The 28,000-nt window shown below is 42.6% G+C and overlaps 1 protein-coding gene across 1 annotated transcript in view; it reads right to left on the reverse strand.

The window, feature by feature from the left end:
- Nucleotides 1-22,336, reverse strand: part of Atg17 (autophagy-related 17) — a 74,298-nt gene extending 51,962 nt beyond the window's left edge. Inside the window, exons 1-7 of the mRNA XM_080280784.1 lie at nt 22,296-22,336; nt 19,518-19,602; nt 16,277-16,499; nt 5,960-6,107; nt 4,996-5,122; nt 1,458-1,552; nt 716-840 (exon numbers count right to left, since the gene is read on the reverse strand). Coding sequence (XP_080136910.1) covers nt 716-840; nt 1,458-1,552; nt 4,996-5,122; nt 5,960-6,107; nt 16,277-16,499; nt 19,518-19,585 — 786 coding nt within the window. The 5' untranslated portion in view covers nt 19,586-19,602; nt 22,296-22,336. The remainder of the gene's footprint in view (nt 1-715; nt 841-1,457; nt 1,553-4,995; nt 5,123-5,959; nt 6,108-16,276; nt 16,500-19,517; nt 19,603-22,295) is intronic.
- Between the last annotated feature and the right edge of the window lie 5,664 nt (nt 22,337-28,000).

The following is a 28,000-nucleotide window of genomic DNA, read 5'->3' on the forward strand; positions in this document are numbered from 1 at the left end:
CAACAGTGCGGCGAAGAGACAGAGGTTGAAGGGAGCCAGTAAGAGGAGCAGTGACCATTGAAGTAGCGATAGAAAAGAGATAAAGATGCAACAGTGCGGCGAAGACAATGTACTGTTACTACACTGTGTTATATTTTTAGCACTTAAAGTAGAAAATTGGGCATCAAAGGGGTGACTTGGAGGATGAGTGCAAACTAAATGATATCTTTTCCATATAAACTACACTTCGCATTTAGCGATGGTTTGGCCAGAGTAATTACATCGTTAAATGCGAGGGACCACTGTTGTTATACCATCATCATCATCATCATCATCACCACCACCACCAGCAGCACCATCATCATCATCATCATCATCACCACCACCAGCACCAGCACCACCACCATCATCATCACCACCACCATCATCATCACCACCACCACCATCATCACCACCAGCACCACCATCATCATCATCACCACCAGCACCACCATCATCATCACCACCAGCAGCAGCACCATCATCATCATCATCATCATCATCATCACCACCACCAGCACCACCATCATCATCATCACCACCACCACCACCATCATCACCACCACCACCATCATCACCACCAGCACCACCATCATCATCATCATCATCACCACCAGCACCACCATCATCATCATCATCATCATCATCATCACCACCACCACCATCATCATCCCACCCCCCCAGCCCACCCCCTCACCTGGGACAGTCCTCGATGACACAACTCGGCAACTTGTTCTACGTTTGTCTTGGGGTCCTTTGCGCTGATCCACTCCAGGAGCGACATCGAGGGTTTGTTGGCGCTGGTTTGTTTACCTCGCGCGTCTGCGGATGTGGGGCGTTGTTAGTGTTGTTGTTTGTTGTTGTAGTGGTAGTAGTAGTAGTAGTAGTAGTAGTAACAGTGGTTGTGGTGGTAGCAGTAGTAGTAGTAGTAATAATAAAAGAAATAGTACCAGCAGCAGTAGTAGTAAGAGGAGTAGTAGTAGTGGTGGGGGTAGTACTAGTAGTAGTGGTGGCAGTAGTAGTAGTAGTAGTAGCAGTAGTGGTGGTAGTGATGGTAGTAGTAATGGTAGTAGTAGTAGTGGTAGTAGTAGTGGTAGTAGTAATAAGAGGTAGTAGTAATCATTATTCCTATTATTATAGCTATCATTATTGTCATTATTATTATTATCATAACTATCTCTTCCACTCCTCCTTCCATCCATATATAACTCCCTCCCTCTCTCTCTCTCTCTCTCTCCATCTATACATTATCCTTTCTCACTCCCTCTCTTCCTTTTCCTTCATTCATACACTCTCTCTCTTTCTGTATTATTATTATTATTATTATTATTATTATTATTATTATATAGCAATGTAGGATTGGATGATGGATGGATGGATTATTATTATTATTATTATTATTATTATCACATATCTTTCTCTCTCTCTCTCTCTCTCACCTTCTTCTGTGCCTCCATCTCGCTCCCTCGCACCGTCCCCCAGCAGCTCAGGAAGGACCGGAATTCTCGCAAGTAACTTAAGATCATCGTTGAAGCTGCAATGGAAAGAACGAATCAACAATGAGTAGAAATCGAGACTCGACGTAAGTACGAAGAAGGGGAAAAAAAAAATCATCATAACTACATAGTATTAGGGAGTGGAGTGTATCTATCTATCTACCCAAAATCTATCTATTTACATCTATCTATCTATTTATATACCCAACCATCCATCTATCTATCCATCCATCTATCTATCTATCTACCTATCTATCTATCTATCTACCTAACCAAAACTGATTCATCCATCTATCTATCCATTACTTATCTATATCTATCTATTCTATCTACCTATCTATCCATATATTTATCCATCTATCTATCTAACTCTATCCATCCACCTATCTATCTATCCATCTATCTATCTATATTCATCTATCTATCTATCTATCTCTATTTATACATCTATCTATCTATCTATCAAGACTACCTGTTATTAAAGGAGAAGAATTGTCATAAAAATAATATTAAGTACACCACAAAAACTCAAGAGAGAGAGAGAGAGAGAGAGAGAGAGAGAGAGAGAGAGAGAGAATCATGAAGTCACCCATATGCAAAAATAAAGTGAGAAAGTGAGACAGTGTGAGAAAATTTGAGCCAGATTACTAGTGCAGCATTTCAAACTTAGAGAGAGAGAGAGAGAGAGAGAGACAGTCCAACCTCTCCGACACAATACAACCTCACACACTGGAAATCACCTACCATGCAAGGTCAGCCCCGAAAATGCTTATATTTATCAAACACGAAATCTGTGCAATCCAATTTCCCAACGTACAAATTGGCTGTAGGATTCCGAGGCAAAAATGGCCTTCCCTCCATTACCACATGTGTCAGGCTGGACAATGTGAGTCACGCCAGATGAGGGCAGGTGACTAGCAACCAGCCAGAGTCAAAATGGTGGATGCCTGGCCAGCTGTCTGCATGCCGTCTACTGAATTTCCTAGGTAAACACACGCTTATCCTCCATATTGCTGCAAGGACACCTGTTTTACCTCGTATCCTGTGGTGTGTTTTAGCATCACAGCAGCACCACCTGTTCATGTCCTCCTCCACATTGCTGCCAGAACGCCTGTTGTACCTCGCATCCTGTGGTGTGTTTTAGCATCACAGCAGCACCACCTGTCCATTAAGGTCTCAGCTGTCCACTTTGAAGGCTTTATGGCACCTCCAGGAGACCTCAGCAGTGACAGTGAGAGTGACAGCAGGCCGCCCCGCCATACGAGGCAAGGGTAGTGCCCCAAGCCTCGGATACCCCCCCCACTCCCTTCTTAACAAGGCCAGAAGTCACCTAAATACAGTGGGGCACCAATTTTCGCGCCTAATTGGGTCCAAAAATAATGCGCGAAAGTGGAATTAGCGAAAGTTGGGGCATTGTCTTTATGGCAAAAAGGCTAATTGGTTCCCGGTTATCCTAAAGTAACATCAGATTTTCATTTTCACTTGCAATACAGTACATCAAATCACTATTGTACATTGCATTGTGAGATACAAACAATAAAAACTGTACAGTACACATTATATGAGGAGAAACATACCACAGAGACCAGGTTGAGGTGTTTAATGGATGTTGGGGGTAAGTATCCTTTCCTCCCGACCTTGAATGTCTCGGCCACTTTTTATCACCACCACTGCCTCCCGGCCCTCCCCCCACACCACCAGGCTCTCCCCCCACACCACCAGGCCCTTTCCCCACACTACCAGGTATAGTAGAGGCCATTGAACCGTGAGAATCCAACACAGTGGAGCTAGCACGCTCGTACACAATGGCGGGAATGGGTGGACAGAGTGTTGACATGACGTCATTCAAGATGGCGGTGGGTTGCGGGCGGGCGGTGCAGGAAATTCAAAGTTCAAAATATTGTCCCAAACCCAAAATTTGTGCGTGAAAATCGATTTTTTTCAAGCGAAAGTGGAAATTAGGGAATATTTGGTGCATGCCGCGAAAGTGGATTCCGCGAATCCTGCTGTAGCGAAAGTTGGTGCACTACTGTACAGGTACACGGTGTTGTGTTTGTTGCTGTATTTGTCAGTCCAACAAGAAGTATTATTAGACAAAGTATCAGCAGGGAAGAGTAGGCTGGAAGGACACCAACACCAAGCCCTGCCTGCCCTTATCATCCACTCACTTGATGTAGTGCTGCCTACTTCTTCCTTAGCCTTTATCATTCTTTTTCTGTGCCTGTCCTCCTCTCTTCCTATTTCTCACCATCATCCACTCACTTGATGTAGTGCTGCCTACTTCTTCCTTAGCCTTTATCATTCTTTTTCTGTGCCTGTCCTCCTCTCTTCCTATTTCTCACCATCATCCACTCACTTGATGTAGTGCTGCCTACTTCTTCCTTAGCCTTTATCATTCTTTTTCTGTGCCTGTCCTCCTCTCTTCCTATTTCTCACCATCATCCACTCACTTGATGTAGTGCTGCCTACTTCTTCCTTAGCCTTTATCATTCTTTTTCTGTGCCTGTCCTCCTCTCTTCCTATTTCTCACCATCATCCACTCACTTGATGTAGTGCTGCCTACTTCTTCCTTAGCCTTTATCATTCTTTTTCTGTGCCTGTCCTCCTCTCTTCCTATTTCTCACCATCATCCACTCACTTGATGTAGTGCTGCCTACTTCTTCCTTAGCCTTTATCATTCTTTTTCTGTGCCTGTCCTCCTCTCTTCCTATTTCTCACTCACTTGATGTAGTGCTGCCTACTTCTTCCTTAGCCTTTATCATTCTTTTTCTGTGCCTGTCTTCCTCTCTTCCTATTTCTCCCATCTTTCCTGTCACTTCTTATTGCTTTTCTTTCCTTTACAGGTGGCTTTACATTGAGTGACAAGCCAAATGGTTTCCTGTAAGCCAAGAAACCATTTACAATGCTGGGTGGTAACCATACAACCAAACCATACGTGCTGCCTACGTGTCAACAAGTGGGTTGGTGGAGGGTTAGTGCCCCTCCCCGTAAAACAAATAACTCAAAAGACAAATGGCCACCCCTTATGGGATTATGGCGTCTGGCAATAGATAGATAGATAGATATGGGATTATGGCGTCTGGCAAGATAGATAGATATGGGATTATGGCATCTGGCAATAGATAGATAGACAGATATGGGATTATGGCGTCTGGCAATAGATAGATAGATATGGGATTATGGTGTCTGGCAAGATTGATAGATATGGGATTATGGCGTCTGGCAATAGATAGATAGATAGACCATAAGTTCTTTGGTTCACACAAGGCAAAACCGTAGAATGCCAGAGTTTGTGTTGACCTAAATGCGTATTGTGTGTGGGTGCAGCGTTTGTGAGAGAGAGAAAGCAATAGACTCAACAACACACCCAGCTACAAAAATAGAGAGAGAGAGAGAGAGAGAGAGAGAGAGCATGAAGTCACCCATATGAAAAAAAAGAGAGAAATGTGAAGTGAGATAAAGTGAAATAGAGTTAGCTTACTATTGCAGCATTTCAAACTTGGCCTCCCTGTGTTTGAGGTACTCGTGGAAGGAATATTCGAATTGCTCGTAACGGGCGTTGAATGCGGTTATGATGTCCTCTAAATTTGCCACAACCGCAGCCCACCCTGAGAGTGAGAAAGTGTGGTGGTTGTGGTAGTGGTGGTAGTAGTGAGATTATCATTATTATTGTTACTACCACTACTACTACCAAATTATTATTACTACTATGTACTATTATTATTATTATCACCAGTAATATCCTCATTATTATTATTATTATTATTATTGTTATTGTTATCATATCTTTATCATAATTGTCAACACAACTCTGGTTTATAATCATCATCATCATCATCATCATCATCATCATTACACACATCTTAACTCACTCACACACACACACACACACACACACACACACACACACAGACCCAAACCCACACCCACAACCACACACACACACACACACACACACACACTCTCTCTTTAACACCCATACTCACATTTTTTTTTTCTCTCTCTCTCTCTCTCATACACACACACAAATCCAGACCAACACCCACACACACAAACATACACTCTCTCTCTAACACCCACACTCACACACTCTCTCTCTCTAACACCCACACACACAAACATACACACTCTCTCTTTAACACCCACACTCACACACTCTCTCTCTCTAACACCCACACACACACAAACATACACACTCTCTCTCTAACACCCACACTCACACACTCTCTCTCTCTAACACCACACACACACACAAACATACACACTCTCTCTCAAACACCCACACTCACAAACATACACACTCTCTCTCTAACACCCACACTCACACACTCTCTCTCTCTAACACCCACACACACAAACATACACTCTCTCTCTCTAACATCCACACACACAAACATACACTCTCTCTCTCTAACACCCACACTCACACACTCTCTCTCTCTCACCTTGCTGCTGGAGATGTTGGTCGTGCACAAGCTGGTGGCAGGATCGGGTCACATCGCGCGTGTGTTCGTGTATTTGCTGTGAAAGTTGTGCGCGCGCCACCACAGTGTTGTAACTGGCTGGCATGTTGAGCGCACCCTCCACTTGTTCCTGTGTGTGTGTGAGAGAGAGGGAGAGAGAGAGGGAGAGAATGTGAGAAAGAGAAGAGATAGAGAGAGAGAGAGAAAAAACAAATGTGAGAAAGAGATAGAGAGAGATGTAGAAGAGAGAGAGAGAGAGAGTTCATTATTAATCATCATTATTTTTAGTATGTTTATCATGTGGCCATGTGGTGAGGATGGAGAGCGAGAGACTAACAAGGAGAGTGTGTGTGAGGTGGAGAGGGGAAGAGGGAGGGGGAGGCCGAGGATGAGATGGAGGGATGGAGTGGTATATAAGAAACGAGGGTGTGAGGTGGGGGCAGGGCAGTGAAATGGCGGGGGACAGGGCGACGTGGAGGCAATTTGTTTGTGGCCACCCCTTGTGGGATTAAGGCGTCTGGCAATAGATAGATAGATAGATTAATTGCATGATTTAACCCCTCCATGGCCGTGGGTGGAATTTAACGTACACCCCAGGCCAACTCCGGGACTGATTTCTGACGCTTTGGATATTGATTTTTCTTTTCTTACCATCGTTTTCAATGTTTTTGTTTTTCAAGGCTCCAACATGCTTGCATGTGTTGAACTTGGTCACCTAATGGCGGCTCTCCACGCTGCACGATCCATTGCAGCCTCCCTGTTCAGTCCCTTAACCCTGAGGTCACACTTAATGACCTTGTCCCATGTCTTTCTCGGTCTACCCCTCATAACCCCTCCCCCATATTGAAGAGAAAGTTCAGACGCACCTACCAGTGTAAATCCCAGCTTCCTAGACCCATTCTGTGGCTTGCAATGGAGCACAAACGTTGCGGAAATATCAGCAAATGATATCGCATGTGTTGCTGCCATTTTTTTTTACCCCCAAAACAATGATATCGAATAATTTCAGTACATACAGTAATCTGTTGGGACTGGCTTCAAAAAACATTATTATATTTTTTCACCTTTTGTACATATGTTTATCTATCTATCTATCTATCTATCTATTGCCAGATGCCTCAATCCCGTACAGGGTGGCCACAAACAAATCGCCTCCACATCGCCCTGCCCCCCCCATTTCACTGCCCTGTTCCCAACTCACACCCCCCTCTCTCATATACCTCTCCACCCCATCCCTCCATCTCATCCTTGGCCTCCCCCTCCCTCTCCCCCCTGTTTATGCCTGTGTTTATTTATAATCATAAACAGGGTGGTTGTGTGCTTTGCAAGTAAGGAGATAGATGATATTTTCCGTCTGGGTCGAGATAATGGGTGTAACTCTGCGTGTTTAGGCATGACCACGAGTGAAAAAATCGTACATCCACTCGCCACGACAGCAGGTGGCGAACTGACAGTGATAAATGAGGTGTGAGAGGGGGAAGTGAAGGTCAGTCTCATGTCCCAGATGTTCGTTCACCTCACGAAAGTGTTCAGAGTGTTCTACAAGTCCCACTACATCTTATGATCCAAACCAGTCCAACAATCTATCTATCTATCTATTGCCAGACGCCTCAATCCCATCTGGGGTGGCCACGAACAAATCGCCTCAAAGTCGCCCTGTCCCCCGCCATTTCACTGCCCTGTTCCCAACTCACACCCCCCTCTCTCATATACCTCTCCACCCCATCCCTCCATCTCATCCTCGGCCTCCCCCTCCCTCTTCCCCCCTCCACCTCACTCACATACACTCTCCTCGTCAGTCTTTCAGTACAACAAACCTGAGCAAATAGGTAAAGAAACCAAGACAAAATGTATTCTTCACTTGTTATCACTGTTTTTGATTGGTGATATGAATGGTAAAGTTGGGTCAAGGATTGTGTGGGTAAAGTTGAAAGTTGGAATACAAATGTGGGCGATTGTGTGCGTGTATGCACCAACGCAAGATCGTGCTAGAAGAGTGAGTTTAGAGTTCTGGACAAATGTGGAAGTGTGCATGGAAAAGTTTGGAAGGAATGAGAGAGTGTTTTTGACTGGTGATATGAATGGTAAAGTTGGGAATGTGAAGGTGGATGGAATAGTTGGTGAGTGGGGTGTGCCTGCCGAGATAGATGAGAATGGGAGTGTGTTAGTGGACATTTGTGCTGGGAGGGGGTTGGTGATAGCCAATACCCTCTTCAGGCATAAAATGATCCACAGGTATACATGGCGAGTGATGAGAAGGGTGGGTGGTGAACTGAATGAAAGGAAGGCAATGATTGATTATGTGTGTGTGGATGAAAGGATGCGAAGATGTGTAAAGGATGCAAGAGTGTATAGAGGTTGGGGGAGTGGACTTTCTGACCACTACTTGGTGGTGGCCAGAATTAGGATGCAAGTGAGATGGAGGAATAGAAGAAGGGAAAGACGAGAGGAAGGAGTACAGTAATTGCAAGGAGAGTGGAAAGGTTACAAGAGGATGAGAAAAAGGCAGAGTATAAGAGAGAAGTGGAGGAACGATTGGGCAAATATGAATTGGAGCAGATGGGAGACGTGGAAGGTGTGTGTAAGATATTTACAGAAGAAATATGTGCAGCATGTGATGTGGTGTGTGGAAGGAAGAGAAGACGGAGGGGGGTGCAAGGAACAGAGTGGTGGACTGAAGAGGTGAAACAGGCTGTGGCACAAAAGAAGAAAGCATACAATGAATGGATGAGAAATAGGGGCGTGGAAGAAGTTGAGAGGCGGAAGAGAGAGTTATATGTGGAAAGGAAGAGAGAGGTGAAAAGATTAGTAAGAGAGAGTAAGAAGAGAGTGGATGAGGAATTTGGAAGGAATTTGAGTGTAAAGTGGAGGGACTGTAAGAAAATGTTCTGGAAAGAAGTGAAAAGAGTAAGACAGGGTGGAAGTGAAGTTAGCAGGGGAGTGAAAGATAAAAATGGTAGATTACTAGTGGAGAAGGGAGAAAAAGTGAGCAGATGGAGAGAACACTTTAAGGAATTGTTGAACGTAGAGGATGGAAGTAATGCGAGTATAAGTGGCTGGGGAATGGCTGGGAGAAGGAGGGAGGTGAGAAGACAGGAAGAAATCAGTAGGATAGAAGTTGTGGAAGCAATGAAGAAAGTTAAATCGGGGAAAGCCCCAGGAATTGATGGAGTGTGTGGTGAAATGCTGAAGCATGGGGGAGAGATAGTACTAGAATGGATGTGGAAGATGTGCAGATTGGCCTGGGAGGAAGGTAGAGTCCCAGAGGATTGGAAGTCAGGTATAATTATTCCCTTGTACAGAGGAAAAGGGGAAAAAGAAGTGTGTGGTAATCATAGGGGCATTTGTCTTCTTAGTATAATAGGAAAAGTGTATGGTAGGATACTTATAGACAGAGTTAGAGAAAGAACAGAGAAATTAGTTGGAGAAGAACAGGGAGGCTTTAGGAAGGGAAGAGGTTGTGTAGATCAGATATTCATTTTTAGATCTTTAGTGGAAAAGTTTCTAGAGAAGGGAAAGAAGTTGTATGCGGCTTTCATGGATTTGGAGAAAGCATATGACAGGGTGGATAGACAAGGATTGTGGAAAGTGTTAAGAATATATGGAGTAGATGGGAAGTTGCTGAATGCTGTGAAGAGTATGTACGATGGTGCGAAGGCTGCAGTGCGTGTGGATGGTGAACTAAGTGAATTTTTCTCTTTGAAAGTTGGTTTGAAACAGGGATGTGTCATGTCTCCATGGTTGTTCAATCTGTACATGGATGGGGTAATAAAAGAGGTACAAGGTAGGGTAGTGGATGTTGGAGTGGCCCTGGTGAGAGAGGATAGTGTTTGGAAACTCCCTGTACTGTTGTTTGCAGATGATACTGTGTTGTTGAGTGAAGACGAAGGGGAGCTGCAAGGCTTGGTGGATGAGTTTGAGAGAGTGTGTAAGAAACGGAACCTAAAGGTGAATGTAGGGAAGAGTAAAGTGGTGGTCTTTGAGAGAGGTGAAATCAGTGAATGTACAGCGAGGTTAGATGGTGAGGAATTGGAAAATGTGATTACGTTTAAGTACTTGGGTAGTGTGATGAGTAAGGATGGAGGTTTGGAGGGTGAAGTGCTTGAAAGGGTACAGCAGGGGAGAAAGGTTGCTGGTTCCTTGAAAGCAGTGATAAGAAACAGGGAAGTGAGCATGGAAGTGAAAAAGTTACTACATGACAGTATTGTGATACCAACTCTAATGTACGGAAGTGAAGCTTGGACATTGTTGGAAGGACACAAGTCAAGAGTGAGAGCAGTGGAAATGAGTTATTTAAGAGGAGCCTGTGGAGTCACGTGGAGTGACAGGCTGACGAATAAGGATATAAAGGAGTGTTGTGGTGTGGATGTGGATGTGATAGGAAGTGTTATGAGGAACACACTGAGGTGGTTTGGCCATGTGGAGAGGATGGAGGGTGAAAGACTGACGAAGAGAGTGTATGTGAGTGAGGTGGAGGGGGGAAGAGGGAGGGGGAGGCCGAGGATGAGATGGAGGGATGGGGTGGAGAGGTATATGAGAGAGAGGGGTGTGAGTTGGGAGCAGGGCAGTGAAATGGCGGGGGACAGGGCGACTTGGAGGCGATTTGTTTGTGGCCACCCCAAACGGGATTGAGGCGTCTGGCAATAGATAGATAGATAGACTTGTTATCATCTGTTTTCTGCCTGTGTCTGTATTACTTCACAATCGTCAGCAGGTGGTTCTGTGTGCAAAGCGAGGACGAAGATGATACATTCTACCTGGGTCGAGATACTGGGTGTAGTGGTGCTTGTTTAGGCACGGCCAGCAGCAAAAAAATTGAAAATCCACTCATCACAGCGGCAGGCTTTGAACTGCTGGATGGGGTGTATGGGAGTGTAGTCTAGGTCAGTGTGAAGACGTTCAGGATGTTTGTTCACTTCCCAAACACTTTCGCCGTTTTTCATAGGCTGCGTTCAAACGACGCCTGTGGCCATTTTTTTTATTTTTTATGCGAGGAAAAAGGAACCAAAGGCCATGAGCCCGCAATAACAGTTCCCTCCAAGAGAAAAACAAAATACAATAGAGAGCCAAATTCAAGATCAGCTAAACGTCAATCAACACCAGCGGCCACGGAAGGGTTAAGTAGATTCTGATCCTCAAAGAACGTTGATAATTACATGTTTATACTTGTGTTTTGTGCAATTTGTCCAAGTGTGTGTTAAAAAGGTGGTAGGTGGTGGCGATCATCATCCACTCACTTGATGTAGTGCTGCATACTTCTTCCTTAGCCTTTATCATTCTTTTTCTGTGCCTGTCCTCCTCTCTTCCTATTTCTCACCATCATCCACTCACTTGATGTAGTGCTGCCTACTTCTTCCTTAGCCTTTATCATTCTTTTTCTGTGCCTGTCCTCCTCTCTTCCTATTTCTCCCATCTTTCCTGTCACTTCTTATTGCTTTTCTTTCCTTTACAGGTGGCTTTACATTGAGTGACAAGCCAAATGGTTTCCTGTAAGCCAAGAAACCATTTACAACGCTGGGTGGTAACCATATAACCAAACCACACATACTCCCTACGTGTCAACAAGTGGGTTGGTGGAGGGTTAGTGCCCCTCCCCGTAAAACAAATAACTCAAAAGTCAAATGGCCACCCCTTATGGGATTGTGGCATCTGGCAATAGATAGATAGATAGATAGTGTTAAAATATTCGAAAGGTTATAAATGAAGCAGCGTGCGTTCGAAAACAAGCTTAGATAACTGACTTGGTCGCATGATGTTATTGAATTTAGATTAAACAACACATGTGGAGAGAATGAAGAATGAAAGACTGACTAAGAGGGTGTATGCAGGTGAGGTGGAGGGAGGGAGTTGAGAGGTATATGAGGTAAAAGAACGTTGTGGGGTAGATGTGGATGTGGTTGAGAAGATTAGGAGAAATACACTGAGGTGGTTTGGACATGTGGAGAGAATGGAGAATGAAAGATTGACCAAGAGGGTGTATGCAGGTGAGGTGGAGGGAGGGAGAGGGAGGGGTAGACCGAGGATGAGGTGGAGGGATGGAGTTGAGAGGTATATGAGGTAAAAGAACGTTGTGGGGTGGATGTGGATGTGGTTGAGAAGATTAGGAGAAATACACTGAGGTGGTTTGGACATGTGGAGAGAATGGAGAATGAAAGACTGACTAAGAGGGTGTATGTAGGTGAGGTGGAGGGAGGGAGAGGGAGGGGTAGACCGAGGATGAGGTGGAGGGATGAGAGTTCAGAGGTATATGAGGGAGGGGGGAGTGAGTTGGGGGGAGGGCAGTCAAATGGTGGGTGACAGAGCAACTTGGAGGCGTTTTGTCTGCGGCCACCCTTTGCGAGATTAGGGCGTCGGGCTATAGATAGATAGATAGATAGACCAACATAATACTTCATAATCTCTATATTCGTTAACAGTAAATACAGTTTCGATTCATATTACCCTAACACCTTTTCCTAAGCAATTTATTTTGTTTATTACACCTTACTGTCCTTAAATCCTTAAAATATCACTGTACGCTGCATAAGGCTCCCTAACACCTTTTCTTAAGTGATTTATTTTGTTTATTACACCTTACTGTCCTCTTCTGTGTTACATAAATCCTTCCAATATCACCGTACGCTGCATAAGGCTCCCTAACACCTTTTCCTAAGTGATTTATTTTGTTTATTACACCTTACTGTCCTCTTCTGTGTTACATAAATCCTTCCAATATCACCGTACGCTGCATAAGGCTCCCTAACACCTTTTCCTAAGTGATTTATTTTGTTTATTACACCTTACTGTCCTCTTCTGCATTACATAAATCCTTCCAATATCACCATACTCTGCATAAAGCTCCCTAACACCTTTTCCTAAGTGATTTATTTTGTTTATTACACCTTACTGTCCTCTTCTGTTACATAAATCCTTCCAATATCACCATACTCTGCATAAAGCTCCCTAACACCTTTTCCTAAGTGATTTATTTTGTTTATTACACCTTACTGTCCTCTTCTGTGTTACATAAATCCTTCCAGTATCACCATACTCTGCATAAAGCTCCCTAATACCTTTTCCTAAGTGATTTATTTTGTTTATTACATCTTACTGTCCTCTTCTGTGTTACATAAATCCTTCCAGTATCACCATACTCTGCACAAAGCTCCCTAACACCTTTTCCTAAGTGATTTAATTTGTTTATTACACCATATTGTCCTCTTCTGTGTTACATAAATCCTTCCAATATCACCATACTCTGCATAAAGCCCCCTAACACCTTTTCCTAAGTGATTTATTTTGTTTATTACACCTTACTGTCCTCTTCTGTGTTACATAAATCCTTCTAATATCACCATACTCTGCATAAAGCTCCCTAACACCTTTTCCTAAGTGATTTATTTTGTTTATTACACCTTACTGTCCTCTTCTGTGTTACATAAATCCTTCCAATATCACCATACTCTGCATAAAACTCCCTAACACCTTTTCCTAAGTGATTTATTTTGTTTATTACACCTTACTGTCCTCTTCTGTGTTACATAAATCCTTCTAATATCACCATACTCTGCATAAAGCTCCCTAACACCTTTTCTTCAGTGATTTACTTTGTTTATTACACCTTACTGTCCTCTTCTGTGTTACATAAATCCTTCTAATATCACCATACTCTGCATAGAGCTCCCTAACACCTTTTCTTAAGTGATTTATTTTGTTTATTACACCTTACTGTCCTCTTCTGTGTTACATAAATCCTTCTAATATCACCATACTCTGCATAAGGCTCCCTAACACCTTTTCCAAAGTGATTTATTTTGTTTATTACACCTTACTGTCCTCTTCTGCATTACATAAATCCTTCCAATATCACCATACTCTGCATAAAGCTCCCTAACACCTTTTCCTAAGTGATTTATTTTGTTTATTACACCTTACTGTCCTCTTCTGTTACATAAATCCTTCCAATATCACCATACTCTGCATAAAGCTCCCTAACACCTTTTCCTAAGTGATTTATTTTGTTTATTACACCTTACTGTCCTCTTCTGTGTTACATAAATCCTTCCAGTATCACCATACTCTGCACAAAGCTCCCTAACACCTTTTCCTAAGTGATTTATTTTGTTTATTACACCATATTGTCCTCTTCTGTGTTACATAAATCCTTCCAATATCACCTTACTCTGCATAAAGCTCCCTAACACCTTTTCCCAAGTGATTTATTTTGTTTATTACACCTTACTGTCCTCTTCTGTGTTACATAAATCCTTCCAATATCACCATACTCTGCATAAAGCCCCCTAACACCTTTTCCTAAGTGATTTATTTTGTTTATTACACCTTACTGTCCTCTTCTGTGTTACATAAATCCTTCTAATATCACCATACTCTGCATAAAGCTCCCTAACACCTTTTCCTAAGTGATTTATTTTGTTTATTACACCTTACTGTCCTCTTCTGTGTTACATAAATCCTTCCAATATCACCATACTCTGCATAAAACTCCCTAACACCTTTTCCTAAGTGATTTATTTTGTTTATTACACCTTACTGTCCTCTTCTGTGTTACATAAATCCTTCTAATATCACCATACTCTGCATAAAGCTCCCTAACACCTTTTCTTAAGTGATTTATTTTGTTTATTACACCTTACTGTCCTCTTCTGTGTTACATAAATCCTTCCAATATCACCATACTCTGCATAAAGCTCCCTAACACCTTTTCCTAAGTGATTTATTTTGTTTATTACACCTTACTGTCCTCTTCTGTGTTACATAAATCCTTCTAATATCACCATACTCTGCATAAAGCTCCCTAACACCTTTTCCTAAGTGATTTATTTTGTTTATTACACCTTACTGTCCTCTTCTGTGTTACATAAATCCTTCTAATATCACCATACTCTGCATAAAGCTCCCTAACACCTTTTCCTAAGTGATTTATTTTGTTTATTACACCTTACTGTCCTCTTCTGTGTTACATAAATCCTTCTAATATCACCATACTCTGCATAAAGCTCCCTAACACCTTTTCCTAAGTGATTTATTTTGTTTATTACACCTTACTGTCCTCTTCTGTGTTACATAAATCCTTCTAATATCACCATACTCTGCATAAAGCTCCCTAACACCTTTTCCTAAGTGATTTATTTTGTTTATTACACCTTACTGTCCTCTTCTGTGTTACATAAATCCTTCCAATATCACCATACTCTGCATAAAGCTCCCTAACACCTTTTCCTAAGTGATTTATTTTGTTTATTACACCTTACTGTCCTCTTCTGTGTTACATAAATCCTTCCAATATCACCATACTCTGCATAAAGCTCCCTAACACCTTTTCCTAAGTGATCTATTTTGTTTATTACACCTTACTGTCCTCTTCTGTGTTACATAAATCCTTCCAATATCACCATACTCTGCATAAAGCTCCCTAACACCTTTTGCTAAGTGATCTATTTTGTTTATTACACCTTACTGTCCTCTTCTGTGTTACATAAATCCTTCCAATATCACCATACTCTGCATAAAGCTCCCTAACACCTTTTCCTAAGTGATTTATTTTGTTTATTACACCTTACTATCCTCTTCTGTGTTACATAAATCCTTCCAATATCACCATACTCTGCATAAAGCTCCCTAACACCTTTTCCTAAGTGATTTATTTTGTTTATTACACCTTACTGTCCTCTTCTGTGTTACATAAATCCTTCCAATATCACCATACTCTGCATAAAGCTCCCTAACACCTTTTCCTAAGTGATTTATTTTGTTTATTACACCTTACTATCCTCTTCTGTGTTACATAAATCCTTCCAATATCACCATACTCTGCATAAATAACATGCAAAAGGATATTAACCAGCCATATCAAAAAATAAATCACTAAGGAAGAGGTGTTAGGGAGCTTCTTTATCTCTCTTATCTTCACTCACCCTCTCTCTCTCTCTCTCTCTCACACACACACACACACACACACACACACACACACACACACACTCTCTCTCACCATAAGGTCTGTATCAGTGACCTTCCTCACCCCTTCTGTGTGTGTGTGTGTGTGTGTGTGTGTGTGTGTGTCTGTCTCTCAATCACAGTCTTCAAAAACAGACAGACAGGCACGATATCCATGCACCTTTACCTCTCTCCCTCTCACTCTCTCACATTTCCTCACTTTCTCTCTCTCTCTCTCACCTTAAGATCCGTGTCAGTGCCGCGTCTCTTTGAAAACAAAAAGATCGGCAACATACCCATCCATCTTTACCTGTCACTCTCTCCTCTCTCTCACATTTTCTCACTTTGTCACTCTCTCCCTCTCACCTTAAGGTCTGTGTCAGTGCCGTGGTCCACACTGGGGGACGGCGGTTCTTGTCCCTCAATCGTAGCCTTCGAAAACAGGAAAATGGGCGAGGTATCCGTTCCTGCTGAGTAGTGACACAGGCGTTTCTCCGGATCCAGAGCCTCCCCACCCGATATCAGAAGGACTTGTTTCTCCGGAGGCACTTTGACAGCCCTCTCTATCACCTCCCGAAGCACCGACACACTAGAACGAGGTGGTTAGGTTGTTAGGGTGGTTATAAGTGGTTAGGTGAGTTATTATTACTACTACTACTATTAACATACACACCGACACGCTGCAATGGGGTGATTAGGTCGTTAGGGTCGTTATAAGTGATTAGGATGCTAGTTATTATTAACCCCTAAAACGCGGATCGTCGCGTTTGCGACGCTTGGCCAAAAGGACAGGACGGCGGGTCGTCGAGTTTGTGATTTTAGTAAATTTTGAATAACCGCGGGCAAGCAGGCTCCAGCTGGTATTGTCTATCAGTACGACCACCCTCTAGCTACAACTAGCATACTTTACCTTTGTACTACTGACCTCAGTTGTTGCCAAATATCGCGTTTTCCCCCCGTCCCCCCCTCACCACGGCCCGGCCAGCCTGGCTGTGATACATGGCAGCGCTCTGAACGCTCAGAACTGTAAATCTGCGATCTCCTCTCACAAGCAGTTTATGCTACTAGGAAACGCTTGTTTCCCCAGTTGTAACACTAGTTTTTTTTCTCACGGTTTGCCTCTGTTTAGCGTCAGTTTACTGCAGGCTTTCAAAGTGACATTATGGCGAGTTCTAGCTCTTCCCAGTCAGTGCAAGCGGCCGACAGGAACGAGAATAAAGTGGCGGGCGTAAGGCAGAATAAAAAGCGCGCCGTGGTGATCTTTTGGGAAGTAATATGATTGAAAATAATGTAGTATACATGTTTTTAGCTGTGAAAATGGAAATGTTTATTGAGTGACGGGAAGATCGCCGCCGCACTGCATGTCGGCCATACGCTCCGTTGATTTTAGCTTTATTTTCAGTGCTTATTGTACAAATATGGATTCCTAACTACCTTTACGTTGTAGTATAAAGTTTACTGTGACAGAATGAGGCTGTGGTAGAGGGGAAACCGGGTTGCTGGAGGTGTGAAAGTGAAGATTTGGTTACCCAACTTTGCAAGTCTCCACAAGTCCTTGGGTAGTCCACGAAAGCTCAACACCTGTCTCTGGAGAAAGCTGAATGTAAGTACTATCTGCCACACCAAGTATAATGTTCTAGGGTTAATCTCTGATTTTTGGCGAATATTTTCCTACAGGTACTCAGACCGCGATACAACCCCGCCACTCGGGGGGGAACGACTGTACACAGCCACGTTTTAGGGGTTAATACTACAGTGCTCGTCAGAAGTATGGGGCGCCCTGCGTCCCTCCTGAGAAACAAACCTTTCAACATTGAAAAAACATATAAATAATGCATTTTATTTACCTTTAGTGCTTCGTAGGGTAGCCTTTACGTTTCTTCACGGACCTGAGACATCTTGGAAATGAAAGGACGAGGCTCCTGAGGTGCTGGAGGGGTATTTTGTCCCAGGAGTCACGAATGGCGGCTTCCAGCTTAGGCAGAGAGCTCACGTCCTTCCCTTGGAGACTCTTCTTTACGACGTACCAAAGGTTTTCAATCGGGTTGAGGTCTGGGCTATTTCCTGGCCAGTCTGTCATGAATGATACCTCGCAGTCACGAAGTCAATTGGTGACCGATTTGGCCTTGTGAGCAGGTGCACTGTCCTGCTGAAACACTCGTGCACCTGTTAGCTCGAAGGAGTCTGGTAAATGATCACACAGAAGCTCCAGGTAAACATCCTGATTCACTCTGAGGTTCTTGGGAAGTACAACAAGCTTCCCCAAACCCTTCCCTGAGAAACAACCCCATACCATGAGTGAATCAGGATGTTTAACTGTGCTTTCTACATACCGTGGGTCAAGTGGGTCACTACCTTTGCATGCTCCTCTGTTACAGGTAACACTAAATGTTGCCTCATCAGACCACAACACTGACAACCATTGCTCCTCACCTCAATTTAGATATTTATTAGCAAAGGCAAGCCTACGAATTCTCTGGCTGCTAGAGAGAAGAGGCTTTTTTACAGGCCTGTGACTTGTGTAACCAAGCTCATGCACCCTACGAGACACTGTTCTCACTGACACCTCACCAAACACTTCCAGGTTGCTCTCCTTAATTTTCCTTGCACTCACACAAGGATTAAACTCCACTGCACGTTTTAAAACATTAACAGACCTTGGGGAAGTTTTCCTAGGCCTACCAGACCTCGGTTTCTTTGTGGGAACTTCGCCACCATTTTCCTCCCAAAACCGCACACACCAACGACGCATTGTCGATCGTGCCACACCAACCAATTCACTAATTTCCTTTGTGTGGTGGCCTGCCTCCTTTAGAGCAATGATCTGGGATATGATTTCACTCGATAGTTCACGGGTAGGTGCCATAACAAAGTTTTGAAGGCCAAAACACTGCGGGACACTCGGTAAAAAATGGCGCAATTTGAGAGGGACACTCGGCGGAGTTCCTCTCTCTCAGGCAGCCCGTGGGCGACTGAGGCGGGAACCAACCAGCGCGTCAGAAGGCCTCAGGCTACCGTGACGTCATGCTCGGAGCTCAAACTTATGGCTCAATTCTTACCCCCAAAAATGGGTGATTCTTTTTGGGCCATAAGTATTGCGCGCCCGGCGGACAACGCTGAATACTTCTGACGAGCACTGTACTTCTACTACTACTACTACCACTAATAATAGTTGTAATAATAGTAATAATAATAATAATAATGTAAGCACTGACACGCTGGAATGGGATGATTAGGTCGTTAAGGTGGTTATAAGTGATTTACACGAGTTATTATTATTATTACTACTACTACTACTAATAATAATAATAATAATAATGCAAAGTATTGACAAACTCAAAGAGAAATGAGTGATCAGGCTGCTTCTTACTCCTAATACTAACATTACTACTACGACTACTACTACAATACAACCACTACAACAACAACAACAACTGCCATTACTACTGCTATTACAACTACATCTACCACCATTACGACTACTACAGCTACAGCTACTACTACAACAACTACCACTATTACTAATACTACAACTACAACAAGCTACAATAATTACCACCACCACCACTACTACTACTACTACTACTACAACAACTACCACACTTACTTTTCGAGGGCCAGGTTCATCTCAAACGTCAACATCGTGCCGGTGTCGACCAAGAAAACGTAAATCATCTTGAATCACCTCATGTCTGCCGAGAGAGAGAGAGAGAGAGAGAGAGAGAGGAAAGTGAGTTAGTTCCGCAGGTCCACATAAACAACGATAATAAAAAAATAAAGAATAACCGCCTGGCCGGTACGAGCCTCTGAGACGGATCTTTTGACAGCCTGCTACAGACCTCTCAGAAGATGTACGTTGATTTCAAATTTTGTGTCTTTGTTTTGGAGTGTAGATGTGGATGTGATAGGAAGCGTTATGAGGAACACACTGAGGTGGTTTGGCCATGTGGAGAGGATGGAGGGTGAGAGACTGACGAGGAGAGTGTATGTGAAGGAGTGTTGTAGTGTGGATGTGGATGTGACAGGAAGCGTTATGAGGAACACACTGAGGTGGTTTGGCCATGTGGAGAGGATGGAGGGTGAAAGACTGATGAGGAGAGTGTATGTGAGTGAGGTGGAGGGGGAGTTACATGGAGAGACAGGCTGACGAATAAGGATATAAAGGAGCGTTGTGGTGTGGATGTGGATGTGATAGGAAGCGTTATGAGGAACACACTGAGGTGGTTTGGCCATGTGGAGAGGATGGAGGGTGAAAGACTGATGAGGAGAGTGTATGTGAGTGAGGTGGAGGGGGGAAGAGGGAGGGGGAGGCCAAGGATGAGATGGAGGGATGGGGTGGAGAGGTATATGAGAGAGGGGGGTGTGAGTTGGGAGCAGGGCAGTGAAATGGCGGGGGACAGGGTGACGTGGAGGCGATTTGTTTGTAGCCACCCCGAACGGGATTGAGGCGTCTGGCAATAGATAGATAGACAGAAAATTGTAAAACGAAAAAATAAAAATAAAACAAAATAAGAAACACAAAACACCAAATATGAAAAACACAAAATAAACATAAAAAAAATATATATATATATATATATAAACAAAAATAAAAATAATTACAAAAAATAAATAACAACTAATAAGTCACAGTTGGTAATAATAATGAGGAGGGGTAGACTGAGATGGTTTGTGATGAGGAGGGGTAGACTGAGATGGTTTATGATGAGGAGGGGTAGACTGAGATGGTTTGTGATGAGGAGGGGTAGACTGAGATGGTTTGTGATGAGGAGGGGTAGACTGAGATGGTTTGTGATGAGGAGGGGTAGACTGAGATGGTTTGTGATGAGGAGGGGTAGACTGAGATGGTTTGTGATGAGGAGAGGTAGACTGAGATGGTTTGTGATGAGGAGGGTAGACTGAGATGGTTTGTGATGAGGAGGGGTAGACTGAGATGGTTTGTGATGAGGAGGGGTAGACTGAGATGGTTTGTGATGAGGAGGGGTAGACTGAGATGGTTTGGACATGTGGAGAGGATGGGGGATGATAATTGGGTAAGGAAGGTGAGAAGTGTTAATATTGGGGCTGGGGTTATGAGGGGTAGACCGAGAAAGACATGGGACGAGGTCATTAAGTGTAACCTCAGGGTTAAGAGACTGAACAGGGAGACTGCCAGAGATTGAGTGGCTTGGAGAGCCGCGATTAGGTGACCAAGGCTGACACATGCAAGCAGGTTGGAGCCTTGAAAAACGAAATCTATCAATCTATCTATCTATAGCCCGACGCCCTAATCCCGCAAAGGGTGGCCGCAGACAAAACGCCTCCAAGTCGCTCTGTCACCCACCATTTCACTACCCTCCCCCCAACTCACCCCCCCCTCCCTCATATACCTCTCTACTCTCTCCCTCCACCTCATCCACGGTCTACCCCTCCCTCTCCCTCCCTCCACCTCACCTACATACACCGTCTTAGTCAGTCTTTCATTCTCCATTCTCTTCACATGTCCAAACCACCTCAGTGTATTTCTCCTAATCTTCTCAACCACATCCACATCCACCCCACAACGTTCTTTTACCTCATATACCTCTCCACTCCATCCCTCCACCTCATCCTTGGTCTACCCCTCCCTCTCCCTCCCTCCACCCCACCTACAAATGAAAAACTACAACAGTACATTAGTAGAGCAAATAAAGATAAAATATGAATCTATCTATCTATCTATCTGTACTGAACTACTTAACACATTTCTCCTACTGAATCAAAGAAACACACTGAGGTGGTTTGGCCATGTGGAGAGGATGGAGAGTGAGATACTAACTAGGAGAGTGTGAGTGAGGTGGAGGAGGAAAGAGGGAGGGGGAGGCCAAGGATGAGACTGAGGGATGGGGTGGAGAGGTATATGAAGGGGGTGTGAACTGGGAGCAGGGCAGTGAAATGGCAGGGGACAGGGTGACATGGAGGCAATTTGTCTGTGGCCACCCCTTATGGGATTACGGCGTCTGGCAATAGATAGACAGATAGATATTAATTTTCCACTCAAATTACAGGATTAGGGAGAACAAAGGCGATTGGTAAATATTAGTCAGTGTCTTTAATTAACCGTTATATTACCCAACCTACCTCCCCCAGCTCAATAAATCTCCATTAAAATTTCTAATATCACCTGTAAGCACCAAAAATAAAAATAAAAATAAAAAATAAACCAAGACTCTGAGTTTATAGGACGAGGAGATGAGGTCATTCTTTGTTGACATCCTGAGAGGCACTGACCTTGCACATAACACACCTTATTTCACCTCCCCGTCCTTATTTCACGCCTTATTTAGCACCCCAAACTCTTCCTTAATAAATTAGCTATATATATGGCTAGTCAAATTTGCGTTAGGTAGATCGAAAATGTACTTACGGGACTGAAATAAGGGAAAAGGTAATTGCGTAGTGTTTTGTTTACTATCAGAGTTTAAGGTCGCTTGTACTCCGATATTTACTGCAGCTCATTTTCCCTTAAATTTTCCAACTGAGAATTAAAAACAGTGTCAATATTTGCCTCTCATTTTTCCTTAAATTATCCAACTGAGAATTAAAAACAGTGTCAATATTTGCCTCTCATTTTTCCTTAAATTATCCAACAGAATTAAAAACAGTGTAAATAATTGCCTGTCATTTTCCCTTAAATTATCCAACTGAGAATTAAAAACAGTGTCAATATTTGCCTCTCATTTTTCCTTAAATTATCCAACTGAGAATTAAAAACAATTAGTGTAAATATTTGCCTCATTTTCCCTTAAATTATCCAACTGAGAATTAAAAACAATTAGTGTAAATATTTGCCTCTCATTTTCCCTTAAATTATCCAACTGAGAATTAAAAACAATTAGTGTAATTATTTGCCTCTCTGACTTTAATTTCAATAAAAATATAATGACTCATTTTGAACGTCATTTACCTTCCATTTTTCCTTTGAATCATCGACCATGGCAACCGAAACGATTTAAGCATTTAGTTTTTCGAAATTTATGTTTTAATGGAAAATACTTACAATACCAACAATATTCAGCGTTTTAAAACTGCACTTGAATGCCAAATGCTTAAATAAATACACTTTTAATATACAGTAACTCATATAACATTCAGCTTGGAGTCTGGCACTGCTAAATGGGTGGAAAATGATCATATAGAAGCGAAATGGATTAGAACACTGTCCATTTTGCTAACTCACTCAATATAATGTGTTTTTATAGTGTGCTTCGTCACGTTTGGAAATGCCGGAACGCTCAGTGGCCGCTCTCCAAAGTCCTTCTTAAGCTAAATATAATTTCAATCTTTCGTGTTATATATTAAATAAAGAATACTATAATTACGTTAGCGGTATATGGAATTATAATGTTTAAATCCCAACTCTGAACACTACAGATCATAGGTTTAAATAGCCAAACTCCACACATCAGCGGAATATAGACGTAAATTTTTTTGGTGTAAGGTGAGCCATTTTCCTCGTACAATCCAGTATACTCTATTATCCAACTACCAACCCGTATAAATTTCAATAACAGTTTCACAAGTCTTATATTTTGGCATTTATAATTAATTTGCATAATTATGGCAACTTGAGCTGGCAGAAAAACAAAGCATAACCCCATTCACCTCCATCCAGTCACTGTTTAGTGTTTACGCGGGGTTGCCATGTGTCGTGTGTGACTCTGAGAAAAATATTGTGAATTTTGAGTGATGGAGGAAATATGGACGTCACAAAAGGACTTATATATATTGTTTAGGCACCCGAGAAGAATTTGAAGGCAGTAGACCAGGAATATACGTAAAGGGAAACCATTGCAAGGCGTTTTTCATGCAAACTTCGAACTTACGTACTCTATGTGTCAGTAATTTACCCTCTACGTCCACAGAAAACGAAAATATGTCTAAAAGTTATATATATCGGCGCTATGTGATCAAAAATGTGATATTCACTGTGAAATTTGTGAAAGAAAACCGTGTGGAATTGTAAAAAGCCATATTAGTGTTGTGGTGCCAGAGGTGACTGCCTTCAGGTGGTGGCACATATAGACGGTCGGGTCCACTGCCTGGGTATGCAAATGTCCCCCAGCCACCACCACCATCACCACTACTACTACTACTACTACTGCTACTACTTCTGGTGGTTTGTGGAGATGGGTGCCTGCATGTAGTGGCACTGATATGGTTGGTTGGATCCACTGCCTGGTTATACAAACGTCCCTTAACTCCCTCCCTATCCCCCGAAAGGATGAAGGGCTGCAGGATGACACTAACTTCAGCCTGCAGTCCACTGCGTTCACATTCAGAGATTTTCAACCTTTTGCAGCTTATTTCACGTAGCTCAGTGGCAGAAAAAGACAATGTTATGGCTCTACATCCTTCCCATAGCACTTCTTCGTGACTAGCATCATATTCTAGTGTTAATCTATTGTTACAACTCAGCATTCAAGATGGAGAGATGGCAATTTTAGGCCAAGTTAGAGTAAAAAGAGTATAGCACTTCTTTGTGACTAGCATCATATTGCCATCTCTCCATCTTGAATGCTGAGTTGTAACAATAGATTAACACTAGAACATGATGCTAGTCACGAAGAAGTGCTATGGGAAGGATGTAGAGCCGTAGCATTGTCTTTATCTGCCACTGAGCTACGTGAAATAAGCTGCCAAAGGACGAAAATCTGGGCCAAGTTAAGGTGAAAGGAGTGAATTATTTTAACCTTGAAAAAAGTGATAAATATAATCTCGCTTTTCCATATTAATAAATTTTGGACACTGAAGAAAATGAAGGCGAAATGTTAACGCTGACGGCAAGGATAGATAGATAGATAGATAGATAGATAGATAGGTGGGTGGATAGGTTGATAGGTAAATAGATAGATGGATATATAGACATAGGTAGGTATATGGATAGATCGATGGAGAGACATAGATAGATAGACTGATGGATAGATAGATAGATAGATAGATAGATGGATAGGTGGATGGATAGGTTGATAGGTAGATAGATAGATGGATATATAGACATAGGTAGGTATATGGATAGATCGATGGAGAGACATAGATAGATAGACTGATGGATAGATAGATAAATAGGTGGATAGGTGGGTGGATAGGTTGATAGGTAGATAGATAGATGGATATATAGACATAGGTAGGTATATGGATAGATCGATGGAGAGACATAGATAGATAGACTGATGGATAGATAGATAGATAGGGGGATAGGTGGATGGATAGGTTGATAGGTAAATAGATAGATGGATATATAGACATAGGTAGGTATATGGATAGATCGATGGAGAGACATAGATAGATAGACTGATGGATAGATAGATAGATAGGTGGATAGGTTGATAGATGGATGGATGGATAGTTAGATAGATAAATGGATAGACAGAGAGATAGAAGTTTAGATAGATAGATAGGTAAATAGATAGATAAATGGATGGATGGATAGGCAAGTAGATAGATAGGCAGATGGATTGATAGGTATATGGATAGATGGATAGATAGAGGGATTGATAGGTATATGGATAGATAGATAGATGGATTGATAAGTATATAGATAGATAGATAGATGGATTGACAGGTATATGGATAGATAGATAGATAGATGGATTGATAGGTATATAGATAGATAGATAGAGTGATAGGTATATGGATAGATAGATAGATGGATTGATAGGTATATGGATAGATAGATAGATGGATTGATAGGTATATAGATAGATAGATGGATTGATAGGTATATAGATAGATAGATAGATAGATGGATTGATAGGAATATGGATAGATAAATAGATAGATAGATAGATAGACAGTACCTTATGTTCAAGAGGCAACTGCAGCCATGAAAGAGGCTTGCTTCAGGAAGAGGAAGAAGTGAGGTGAGTAGTGATTTTCTTGGTTAAAATGATATTATTTTTTTATGTCTGTCTGTCTCTGTCTATCTGTCTATCTATTGGCTATTTATGTCTATCTGTCTGTGAACCTATCTGTCTCTCTATCTATATCTATCTATTTATTTGTCTATCTGTCTATCTGTGAACCTGTCTCTCTCTCTATCTATATCTATCTATCTATTTGTTTATCTATCTATCTATCTGTCTGAACCTATCTCTCTCTATCTATATCTATCTATTGCCTATTTATATTTATCTATCTGTCTGTGAACCTACCTGTCTGTAACTTGCAATACTTTGGTGATAGAAACTCCGTGTACAAACAGCTAGATAAGGAGTTTATTACAAGCTCACAGCAAAACAGTCTGCCCGGCTAGGATGTCTGCTAAGAATTGATGCAATAACGCCGTCTTCAGGCGTGGGAAAGCATGCTGACCTAGCAAATTTAGTGGGGGCATGTATGCATTGGGGGGGGACATATATACATAGGGGGTAGACATATTGTGGAGGGGGTACGCTACTCCCCCGTGTAGCTGAGATGGTGTCTCCTGACACCAGGAGTTAAATGGTGGGTGATTATAGTAGTAAGGCAGGACCGGGGAGGTTTGTACAAGGGATAAGTATGATACTGGGGCAGTAGGGGAGACATGGCCATGTTGAGGGGAGGGAATTAGAAGGATATATACATATAAGATATATAAGGAATAATAGGTACAAATCCAGTAAGGGTCGAAGGGATATATAAACATAATGGGAATTACACAATAATAGTTTGATACATGATAAACAAGGAGTAGATATGAGAGTTCTAGTGTTGTGCTTCCTTCATTTTTTTTTTTTTTTTGTGGATTTTCTGTAGGATACACCGGCACTGAGTAATGTATGAAAGAAATACCATCATTTTCTAGTAGGCAGAGTGCTGTTCACAGTTTGGTTAAATGTTAGATGGCAATGGTAGTCACGGAATGCGAGGGCACTAAGTACGGGGAGTTTCTACGTCGTGTGTAGGGCGTACTATGCCGGTAGCGACTCTGATTTCCTGGAGTCGACGTTCCATTTTTCTGACACAACAATGCACTGCACAGATGATGAGTAGAAAACCTATGAAAGCGATAACCACAGGGGGAAACACAACTGTTGGATGAACCCATGAACGGCTGAAGGCCAGAGAAAATTGATCCATAATGAAATCACTGTCATTGAGGAAGGTGAGCATGCGCAAGTGAGGGGAGGTGATGGTAATGTTGGCAGAAGGTAGGGTTGAAGGCATGTCGATTGGGTGAAAGATGTCATAGGAGTGTTTACGAACAGCTTGGTGATAGCGAGTGGCGTAAGTGATGACGGACTCTGATTTGACGGTATAATAGTCAGGGGCTTTGTAGAGACCACTAGCGGGGACGGAGCGAACGGAAGAACCAGGACACATGATTGTGACAGAGATGGGAACAGCAAAGAAGAAGTACTGGACATGGTTGAGGTGAGCATGGTGGACCGGGAGGTCAGGAGCTGGGACAAAAGAACAGGCCGAGTAGATGGAATGGTTGCGAACTAAAGCAGACTCACAGGGTGTGGCACTGCTAGGGAAGATAGCGCAAAGGTGGGCAGCACAGAGACGAGAGGTCGGAGTAAGGGAGGAACATTGCTGGAGGTCTGTGGAAGAAAGGAAGGCAACGGAAAGATGATCATGGGAGAGGAGGAAATATTCTGAAGGAACAGATACCTGTAACAAGGAGTTGTTGAGGCGGAAAGGGAAGGGAATGATGTGGAAAAGGTTAAAGGTTATGGCAGAACGGAGAGGAATATGGACGACGACGTATGTAGTGAGAAGAGTGGCTTCGAGAACAGGATAATAATATTCAAGGGAGGAGTAAGGGAGGACTGGGGAGAGACCGAAGGTGGAGTGAGCCCATTCCAGGACAGAACGGAGAGCTGAGACAGGTACTAAGTCGGCAGTGACACGTCCATTTATAGCATCGACCAGGATACGAACCAAGGTAGAGACTTGAGACAGGAGAGAGTCAACGGCCAGTTGGAGATTATCCATGTTGAGTTTGAGGTAGAAGAACTGAGAGATAACGTTGAGATCTGAAAGGTGGCGTTGTAAGATATCGGTGAAATTGTTTAGAGTGGACGTGACTTCATTGAGTTGGGTTGTGAGCTTCTGTAACATAGTGTGTTGGATTTTAATGACTCG

Source organism: Coenobita brevimanus, chromosome 10, assembly GCF_032717465.1.
Source record: "Coenobita brevimanus isolate Jiangsu-jjx chromosome 10, ASM3271746v2, whole genome shotgun sequence".
Classification (NCBI taxonomy): domain Eukaryota; kingdom Metazoa; phylum Arthropoda; class Malacostraca; order Decapoda; family Coenobitidae; genus Coenobita; species Coenobita brevimanus.